General features: G+C 57.9%; 4 protein-coding genes across 4 annotated transcripts; 2 read left to right on the top strand and 2 right to left on the bottom strand.

Annotated features, from left to right (window-relative positions):
- Positions 1-509: 509 nt before the first annotated feature.
- N657DRAFT_684686 (glycoside hydrolase family 67 protein) lies at positions 510-3,165 on the top strand (the record flags this gene model as incomplete). Its single annotated transcript, XM_062796703.1, has 2 exons — positions 510-1,616; positions 1,711-3,165. 2 exons carry the CDS (start codon positions 510-512, stop codon positions 3,163-3,165), a joined length of 2,562 nt encoding a protein of 853 aa, XP_062642882.1.
- A 13-nt stretch (positions 3,166-3,178) lies between these two features.
- N657DRAFT_650526 (uncharacterized protein) lies at positions 3,179-5,718 on the bottom strand. The gene has a single exon (XM_062793961.1). The coding sequence runs from the start codon at positions 5,419-5,421 to the stop codon at positions 3,520-3,522; it is 1,902 nt and encodes a 633-aa protein (XP_062642881.1). The 5' UTR covers positions 5,422-5,718; the 3' UTR covers positions 3,179-3,519.
- A 1,721-nt stretch (positions 5,719-7,439) lies between these two features.
- On the bottom strand, positions 7,440-8,253 carry N657DRAFT_637523 (uncharacterized protein; the record flags this gene model as incomplete). Its single annotated transcript, XM_062791515.1, has 3 exons — positions 7,440-7,474; positions 7,761-7,840; positions 8,006-8,253. 3 exons carry the CDS (start codon positions 8,251-8,253, stop codon positions 7,440-7,442), a joined length of 363 nt encoding a protein of 120 aa, XP_062642880.1.
- A 1,362-nt stretch (positions 8,254-9,615) lies between these two features.
- On the top strand, positions 9,616-10,239 carry N657DRAFT_659197 (uncharacterized protein; the record flags this gene model as incomplete). The annotated part of the gene is made up of 1 exon (XM_062794963.1): positions 9,616-10,239. The coding sequence occupies one exon, from the start codon at positions 9,616-9,618 to the stop codon at positions 10,237-10,239; it is 624 nt and encodes a 207-aa protein (XP_062642879.1).
- Between the last annotated feature and the right edge of the window lie 116 nt (positions 10,240-10,355).

Raw genomic sequence — 10,355 nt, 5'->3', positions numbered from 1 at the left:
GACGCGCTGTCATGGTGAAGGTACATCGAGGGGGTGGTGGTCCACCTTTGCCAGTACCTGGCCCACTTGGAAAACTTTTGCCGGTAACCTCTGTATGTCAACGGTTAAGGGTTAGAGGACCGGGTTGCCGGCGCTGCTTGATCCACCCAGGAACCACATGGGATGGGGTTAAGCTAGTCGAAAACTGGGGAGCCGGCATTCTCCCCCGCACAGCTCCATTTTCCCACGTTCCCCAACCTTGTGCGGAGAAAGCCTACCGGTGGAAAAACATGCTTGGCCACGAACCGGGGATCATTGCCTCATCTTGGCAGAGGGGAACCAAGAACACCGATTTAGGATAAATTGAAGGGTGGGAATCAGAAGCCTTGGCACCAGGGACGATGCAACTGTCATCGTAAACTTGGTTCCGGCATCATGGAAGCATTTAAAGAAGACGGGACGATCCCCCCGCAAGTCAGCATGGCACGCCAGCAGCACCACTCGACGACGCCACGCACAAGCACTCGACTATGCGGAGCTTACTTCTGCTCGCGGCCGTCGGCCTGGCCGCCGCTGAGGACGGCCTCAATGCCTGGTTGCGGTACGCCCGGATCGACAGGGCGGGACATTGCCAGGGCAAGCTTCCCTCGACCATTGTCACCTTGAACGCCACGGAGGGCTCCCCAGTTTACACGGCCGGCCAGGAGCTCTCCAAGGGCTTCAACGGCATCGTCGGCAAGAAAGTCGACGTCGACAGCATCACCACGAGCAGCCGCGGGCACCACTCGCGGGACACCAATGCCACAGTTGGCACCATCGCGGCCTACGTCGACAGCAACCCCGGCGCTGCAGCCCGCCTCCCGGAGCTGATCGACGATGGCTTCTACCTCAGCGTCTCTCACGGAAGCATCCTAATTCTCGGCCAGAACGAGCGTGGCGCTCTGTACGGCGCCTTCCACTACCTCTCCCGGCTCGCCCAGGGCGACTGCTCCGACTTCACCCTGACCTCGAACCCCGGCGCGCCGATCCGCTGGGTGAACCAGTGGGACAACATGCAGGATGGCGGCACCCACGGCAGCGTCGAGAGAGGCTATGGCGGCAAGTCCATCTTCTTCTGGGACGGCAAGGTTCGCGACGACCTGACCCGCGCGGGCCAGTATGCTCGCCTGCTGGCCTCGATCGGCATCAACGCCGTGGTCGTCAACAATGTGAACGCCGACCCCAAGACTTTGACCCCGGCCAACATGGACGGCCTGGCGAGAATTGCCAACGCCTTCCGCCCGTACGGTGTGCAGCTCGGCTTGTCGCTCAACTTTGCTTCTCCTCAAACCCTCGGCGGACTCTCGACCTTTGACCCCCTGGATCAGAGCGTCATCACTTGGTGGCAGGGCATCACCGACGCTCTCTACCAGAGGATTCCCGACATGGTAGGCTACCTGGTCAAGGCCAACTCGGAAGGTCAGCCGGGTCCCATGACTTACAACAGGACGCTGGCCGACGGCGCCAACATGTTTGCCCGCACTCTGAAGCCCCACGGCGGCATCATCCTGTTCCGCGCGTTCGTCTACGACCACCGCACGCTCAACCAGACGCTCGACTGGAAGGCCGACCGTGCCAACGCTGCCGTCCACTACTTTGTATGTCACATTAGCGGGAGTCAGAGCTGCACCGTTGCTCCTGAATCATTCCCGACACCGGCTTCAAAGGCAAGAATTGACTGACGTTGAATAGGACGGTCTCGACGACAAGTTCGACGACAACGTTGCCATCCAGGTCAAGTACGGCCCCATCGACTTCCAGGTCCGCGAACCCGTCTCCCCACTCTTCTCGCACCTGCGCAAGACGGGATCTGCCATCGAGCTGCAGATCAGCCAGGAGTACCTCGGCCAGCAGGCGCACCTGGTGTACCTGGCGCCCATGTGGAAGGAGATTCTCGATTTTGATTTCCGCGTCGACGGCAAGCCGTCTACGACGGCCGACATTATCAGCGGCCGGCGCTTCCCGCGAAAGCTGGGCGGCTTTGCGGGCGTCGTCAACGTCGGCACCAACACGACCTGGCTCGGCAGCCACCTGGCCATGTCCAACCTGTACGCCTACGGCAAGCTCGCCTGGGACGCGAAGGCCTCGCCCGAGGGCGTGCTCAAGGAGTGGATCAGGCTGACCTTCAGCGACGACCACAAGGTCATCGACGTCATTACCAAGATGTCGATGGCCTCGTGGCCCGCCTACGAGAACTACAGCGGCAACCTGGGCATCCAGACGCTGACCGACATCCTCCTCGGCCACTACGGCCCCAACCCGGCCTCGCAGGACGGCAACCCTTGGGGCCAGTGGACGCGCGCCGATGCCGACTCGATCGGCATGGACCGCACCGTCTGGAACGGCACTGGCTTCGCGGGGCAGTACCCGCCCGAGATCGCGGCCAAGTACGAGAAGCCCGAGACGACGCCGGACAACCTTCTGCTGTGGTTCCACCACGTGCCCTACACGCATAAGCTCAAGTCTGGCAAGACGGTCATCCAGCACTTCTACGACGCGCACTACGAGGGCAGCGCCACGGCGCAGACCTTCCCGCAGCTGTGGCGCAAGCTCGAGGGCCGCCCCGGCATCGACAAGGAGCGGTTCGAGCACGTGCTGTACCGGCTGGTCTACCAGGCGGGCCATTCGCTGGTCTGGCGCGATAGCATCAACATGTTCTACTTCAACAAGTCCTCCATCGCCGACGTCCACGGCCGCGTGGGGAACCACCCATACCGGATCGAGGCCGAGGCCATGACGCTGCAGGGGTACAAGCCCTACCAGGTCTCCCCTTTCGAGGCGGCCAGCGGGTTCCGGTGCATCGTGACCGAGACCAACTCGACGCAGGGCACGGCCAGCACGGTGCTGGACAAGGTCAAGACGGGCAAGTACGACGTGGCGGTCAACTACTACGACATGGCGCTGGGCAATGCCACGTGGGAGCTGTACATTGGCAACGACCGCGTCGGCAAGTGGAAGGGCGACCTCGAGTATAACTTAGGACGGGCTCCCTCGCCGTACATTGACGGCCAGACGGCGACGCGGATCACGTTCCCTGGCGTCAAGATCAAGAAGGGGAGCACCCTCAAGATTGTGGGCACGCCGGATGGGCTGGAGCCGGCGCCGGTGGATTACATCTCGATTTTGCCAGAAGGAATTGTTGACTAGGGAGGGTTCTGTCGGCTTCTGATGCCTTAATATTGTTCAATACGAATAATACAAGAACAAGCTATACCATACATCTCCCTGCCGTTGTGGTGGTGCCCCTTTTTTCAGTGGATGCTGGCGTTAAGAGGGCTTACAGGAAAGGGACAGCTTGAACCACACAGCAGCAGAAAGTCATTGAAAGGTCAACACCGATTGAGGAGGTGTTCACCATCCATCAAGTCATCAATACTTTACATCTTAATCCTCCACACATTAAGTAAGTATGCCCTAACCCAAGGAAGACGGACTTGTAGATGCACCGGGTTATGATGTATCCGTAGACACAACATGCAATCCCAATCACCAGACCAAGACCTACCCCTCAACGCCAACCTCCCTTTGCCCGCCGCGGTCCCACAACAACCCACTGAACTTCCTCCTCAGCCCCATCCGCTGCAGCAGCGTCCCCTTGCTCCCTTTCGCGACGGGACTGACGTCCGTTTCCGATTGTACTCCCGGCGACATCAGCGAGACCGGCAACATACACGGCGGCAGCCTGGCAGCCCCCAAGTCCAACGGTGCCGGGATGGGGCGTTGTGTCTCGCCCTGTCCCTGCCCCTGCCGTTGCCCCGGAGTTTGAGTCTGAGCTTGGCTTTGTGCTTGAGTCTGACTCTGAGGCGGCGCCTTCTGCAAGGTATTCCTCCCCGCCTTGCCTCCAGGTTTGGAGACGACATCTGCCGCGGCAGAAGGTCCGACCGACTCCCAGCTCCGCTGCGGCTGGTGTCCGCTCAGGTACCCGCTGTCCACCGACTCCCTCCCGGCCACCCTTGGGGGCGGCGGCGGTATGTGCTCGCGTGCGGCAGCCCACTTGCGCCCCTCGACGACTTGGTCTTCGAGGCGTCTTGAACGGACACTACGGATTGAGGCCGTTTCTTCATTCCGGTGAGCCATGGGGACCAGGGGAGGAAGGGGCTCGATGGTGGCGAGTGAGATGTCGACGTGGCGGAGAGACTTGGCTCGTCTTCGGGCGGGCCGGTCCTCGTTGATGTCGGTTTCGGGTGGGGTAGCTGTAGGCGCCGAGTAGGCGTCGCGTTGATACGGGGCTCGGGTCTGGGGGATTTGGAGGGTGTCGAGACGAGGTCTCGAACCTGACCTCTTGTGGTACGTGGTGCCGATTGCGTTACGTGGTGCGGCGTGGCCTCTGGCTTGTGGTTCTGGTGATGTTGTCACGGAGCTCCGTGTGTCTGGTGTTGGTATCTCCTGTGCGTGGCCGATGTTCCTCTCAGTATCCTCTGGAGCCACATGCTCATCGATCCGTCTCATCGTGGTATCCACGCTCCTGTCCCGGATGGAGCGGGCGCCGGCCCTTCGGCCCCGGCGATTGGGGCTGCTGAGAAGGAGATCCGGATTCTGGTCCGGAGGGTCGTCACACGATGGAGACACGGCGTTTCTTGGGACAGGCTGGGTAGGCTCAGACTGCCCCTCGGTCGCATGCCTCAACACCCCTTCGCTTCGGCTCCGATGGACGCTGCATCTGCGGTGCATGTCCGGGCTTGATGGCAAGCCCATGACGCCAACAGCACGCGGAATGTCCAACGAGTTCTTGGGTCGTGTCTGCCGCCCTGTGATTGATGGCCGCCGTTCTTCCACTTGTGCCTCCACTCCGTTCCCCAAAGGTAATGAGATCTCACTCCGGCCATGGCGCTTTGTTAGGCTCGGCGGGGGCGGCAGAGCGACATCCGCCGAAATTGAGCGCCTATGAGAGCGATGAGTGCTCCTGCTTCTCTGCCTCTCCATGCGCTCTCGGTCGCCCGAGGTCTTGGTCCGCCCAGCAGCCCTTGGGCGAGTAGCGAAGGACGCTGATGACTCGGAATCGGATGAGTCCAAGACGAGTTCCCGTCTTGACCTCCGTTTGCGAACATCTCTGCGAGTTGGTTGTTCCAGCTCCCGGTCAGAACTCTCCGTGTTCGGAGTCCTGTCCCTAGCAGATGCGGCTGGACCGGTGGTGTGTTGAGGGTATGGTTCCTCTGCGTTGTCGTCGTCCTGTGGCCGCGCATTGACCGAGTCGAGAACAAACTGCTGGACAGCAATGGGCCCGTGCAGCGGGCAGGAGAGGACGTTGGTAGACAGCTTCCTGAGCTGTTCGACCCTGTGCGAAGCTTCGACGGAGCAATACCTTCCCCTCTCAACGGCGGTGTTGCACTTCACCCACTGAATGTAGTAGTGTTGTTGGCCATCGTTGCAACCAGTGTAAGGTGTGTAGTCGTACGTGCACATGGTGGGCAATGAAGGCAGAAATGCCCCTGCGTCACCGAAAGTGGCGATGATCTTGAGAGGCAGTCATGACAATATGGGAGATCGGCAAGGATGCCGTCCGCGTGGCGGAAGAAACGATCCTTAATACCGGAGGCTGGCCAAGTCGAGCGTAAACTGAAGCGGTCTGGCTGGTGAGGAGTTGAGGTCGTCACGCGTTAGTTCGGCTTGGCTGAGATAGGGAAGCCCTGCAAATCTTGCAGACCAGCGCTGCCGGCGCCATCACGCTTCCTCGAAGGATCATCAATTGCATCCCCCGCACATCTCTCAGGCGATCTTGGAAAGTAAAAATAGGAACCTCTTCAGCACATCGCCCACCATTGGCGCCGGTCCCAGCTTGGCGGGCCAAGATTGGCCTGATTTGGGTGGTCGCTCCGGCTGTTTGGGCTTGCGACCGCCAAAGTCGGCCGAGATTGGCTTGGCGTATGCAGTGCCTGCAGGTCAGCGCTTAAAAGTCGACGGTGTGTGATGTGATCCAGTGAAAATGGCGAGAGAGCTGGGAACTTTTGAGTGGAAACACAGTCCGTCGTCGGTCTTGTCCAAAGCATCAGCGAATCTTCAAAAATGCAGATGCTCGGAGGCTCCGCTGTGATGGGATTCAGTCATCTGGACCTTCATATGATGACTGGAATCGGCGCTGGCCTTGGGATGAGCTTGATTGATGGCATTTGCATTTCTTTGCTCAAGAACAAGAAGATGAAAGATTCATTTTGACCGATAGCGGGAATGCCCAAAATGAACCCCTTGCCCGGGCTGCTCGTGATTTCCGTCAATTCAGCAGTTCCCCTCTAAGTTGGAAAGACCAAAGCGACAGGCCATTCTTAAGCAGGTGCCCCCGAGCAGCATCACAAATCCGGCGCATGATGACACTCTCCATTGGTCTCACACACTCGGAGGATTTTGACCTGTTCGAAACCCAAGAACACCAATGGAAGACAGCTCCATGTGGCAGCGGACTGTTGGTGATACAAACCAGCTGGCTGGGTCCTCGTGTCCTTACGCGCTTCGGCAGTCACCAGTCGGTAATACCACACCAGCCACGAGTGCCCTGCACGGCATGCATATCAGTCCGCTGGACCGCTGGGAGGTTCGAACCATGCATCATTGCCGCTTGCGGCGTTGGCAGCCGCACCTCTGCAAAAACTGTTCCTACTCTGCCGCTGACCTTCCCAGGACGGTGCTCGGGATTCCGGAATATTGATTGGCCAGCAACACACTGTACAATCCGGCTCTGTTTGTTCGTTTGACGTGGGCATCGATGCACTACCGTAGACATGAACTGAATGGAACAATGAAATAACTTACAAGGAAAGAAAGAACTTGGAAACGAGGACGATAAACAGAAATCATTGAAGATGAAAATAAGAAGAGTATAGGCAAGAGGAAGACAACCAAAGGTAAGTAGGGAGAGGGAAAGCACATTTTGAAACAAGGAAACAAGAAAGGTCAGGGTGAAAGAAACTGAAGTTTTGGTACGAAAGTTCCGCGCTGACAAACAAACCAGGGCTCGATTGTAATGATGCCAAGCACCAGACACTACTTGCAGAATCTTGATCCAAGGACAACAATGGTGCCCGGCTCCCCTTCTTAATGGTGGTTCCTGCGTCCATCTTCATGGAGCAGACATCGTGCATCCCAGCCACTGCGCTTCCAAGTATCTAGGCCCCTTTTTGATGTGCGTCAGTTGTCAGTCTATCCAGGAAACCCTCTACCAGCGCGTTTACTGTGCCTGCACCACATTTTCGCCTCAACCCCGAGGGTGAAAGTGGAATGTTGGAGAGAGGGGAGGGAAGAGAGCTGGGAAACGGCGAGACTCGAGGGATCCATAATTGATATGGTTGAGCCGACGGCAAGTGGAACAGCGTTATAAGTTTCACAGCAATGTCACCAACAACCAAAGTCCAAGAGAGGAAAGGAGCAGGGGAGCGCAGTGAGGCTCCAAGTCTCGTTTTCGGAAGACAGACTCCAGGCTTTCTGCCAGTCTACTCACTAAAACTGAGATCGGAGGAGAAGCTGCCTGATAGACGTTCAAGTCACAGTAATCACAACTTCAGGAACAATGAAATGAATGGTGTCATTATGTCATGTTCACAGGTGCCGCAGATTTAAGAGTACTGTATGCCCTCCATATGGCGCCAGCTCCAAATGACCATCCCAACCAAAACAAGACAGTGATGGAACCCCAATCAACGCCCCCTCGTTCCTCGTATCTTCATGAGTCACATATTATACATTCAACTCGTGTCTCATCACGCATAACCGTAATCGTGCCCAGCCCCTTTTCCCTTCTCGCGATCACCCACTAAGATAATACCTTCCCTGGGACCGACTCCTGGACCGCCTCCCCTCAGCAGCGGGATAAACGTACGTCGCCGACGGCCGCCTGGGGACCGTAGTATACTTCTCCTCAACCACCACCGGCCTTGACGACGACCTATGCCTGCTGTGATGCCTGCCATGACGGTGATGGTGGTGGTGGTGATGCCTGCTTTGCGAAACCGACCGCGACCGCGACCGAGACCGCCGTGGCGGCATTGTGTCATCGTACCAACCCTGCCGGCTGGCGTCTGGTTTGCTGGGCTTGGTGCACGACTTGATGATCCACCATATTATCAGGATGCCAACGATGGTGCCGATGACGATGCCCGCTATGGCGCCGCCGTCGAGGCCGTTGTTGGAGGATGAACCGGTGTTGGAGTCAGAGGCGACGACGACGGTCGTTGCGGCGGTTGTGGTGGCTTCTTGCCGCGCGAGGAGGCGGGTGAGGCCCTGGGGAAGGGTTGGGGTTGGTGCCATCGTGTTCAGTTTCCGGGGCACAGGTAGGTTCGGAGCGTGCTGCAGTTTGAGAGACAGTTCTTGGGTTCTTGGTCCCAGTTTGGGTCGGAAGAGACGCGTGGAAGCCCGGATGTGGTGGCGAGGTTCTGACCGAGTCCCGTCGAGCTTGACCGGGTGGTGACGGGTGGCTGGCCACAGAGCTCCTCGAGAATAAGCTACTCCGATGACTTATAGCACCGTAGTGGAGGATGGCGAGAATGACCAGTTGTGAGACAGCGACAGCTCAGATATACAACTCGATAAGTTCGGCTGTTCCTGGCCATAACCGGGCACGACAGCCGAGTGGGACGTCATCGCGCTGGCTCAAGTTGCATTTTCCCGGAAATGCAAGACAACCACGGAAATCACCGGGCTCGGCTCAGTGGCCCGGAATGCAGACTCATTGGCGCCGCGCAGCTGCAGAGTGTTGATCATGACGGCAGCTAGGGAAGCCTTGGACGCTGGTCGGGAGTGGGTCTTTCACCAACCCCTCATTCTTAATCTGAATGAGGTTCGAAGAAAATGTCGGCGGGCCGGGATTCTCTGCCACTCCAAAAAAGATGACGTCACACCACCTTACCAACCGAACAGCCTACGGAATATGCATGTATTGTTCGCCAGTGAAGACAACCCTCAATCAAGGTTCAGGTTTTGACAACGACCTTTAGCGTTGCTCTCATGAACCGGACGGGCAAAGTCAAAATACAACAAACCATTGGGGGTCTGTGATTGAGCTTTGAGGGTATCTAAGTAACTAGTCAATCTAAGTGTCACATCTATGCAAAATACCCTGGAGAGCCTGAGGTGTAGCGTAGGCCGACGCAAAGTTTGGGAAAGCAAAAGTTAGACTGAGACTCTGGCGGCACGGAAGTTATACACCAAATGGACTCTGGAGAGTCTTGCCACAAGTCTCGCCGTCATGCTGGGGTGATCGACATATGATGTACGAACGCACCTTCTGGTGTACCGCCAACGGTCTGCTCTAACAGCATGAACTGCCAAGTCAGTGAGGTTACAACTGTAAGTGCAGTCAGGGAGAGTAAGTACTGTGGTACCTTGGCGTTCAACCTACAAGTGACGCAACCTATCTCTGAATACGCCACAAGCTAGCCTGGCCAAGAGGACTGCTAAAACAGTCCACGACGTGAAGATTGAAGATACCGGTTTGCCTGCTAACAAAAGGCAAAGTTCGATTAGGCCTAAAGTCAGCACACCGAACTGAAACCATTGCAGTCTCCCACACCGACACCCTGGGATTTCCTTTAAAGAACCCTACCCAAACCAGAAGTCCAGCGCAGCTACAGCCTAGAAGTCAACCCGAGAAACAATCCCGCGAGCGTCACAATGCAGGAACACCGTGGCCGCCGACATCGACGCTATAATGACGGCGATTACTACGATGACTCAGACTACGAGCAGCGTCCCCGCCGGCGGTCCGTAGCGCGGCAAGCCCTTGACAAGCTCGAAGATGCGTTGGGCGGCCTCGGCCTCGACAGCGGCACAAGCCACCACTCCCCCTCAACATCCTCCAGGAGGCATTATGATTCCCGCGATCACTCCCGCGACCGCACCGCGGGGCGCTATTATCCGCCCTCTTCCCACTCCAACACCCACCGCCGATACCACAGCTCCTCGCCCACCCGGCGCTCTCGCCGTTCCCGCCGCGACAGTCCTCCCCAACACCGCGCCTCTTCACGAAGCCGCAACCGGTGGGAACGTGGCATCGAAGCGGCCGTCGAGGCGGGCGCGGCCGAGGCGTTTCGACTGCGCAAGGAGCCGGGTCCGTGGAAGGGTCCCAAGGGGGAGAGGGTCGCTACGGCGGCCATAAGTGCCGCGATGCTGGGAGCTGCGACCGAGAAGAGGAAGCAGGATCACAGCGGCGGGAAGCTGGGCACGTTGGGCTCGGCGGTGGGAGGGTTGGTGGTCAATAGGCTTGTCAATGGGCCGCGAAAGGAAGTGAGGGGGTGATCAATACTTCTAGGCTGGGACATTTTGGGTTCTTTTTCAGCTGAGATGAATAGGTAATTATCGCATGTGCAGGCGTGGGCTGATTCTATTTTCTTGACACCATACAATAGCCCTCA

Source organism: Parathielavia appendiculata (genome assembly GCF_033297405.1).
Source record: "Parathielavia appendiculata strain CBS 731.68 unplaced genomic scaffold N657scaffold_31, whole genome shotgun sequence".
NCBI classification, from domain to species: Eukaryota; Fungi; Ascomycota; class Sordariomycetes; order Sordariales; family Chaetomiaceae; genus Parathielavia; species Parathielavia appendiculata.
This window is presented reverse-complemented; position numbering and strand designations above follow the sequence as displayed.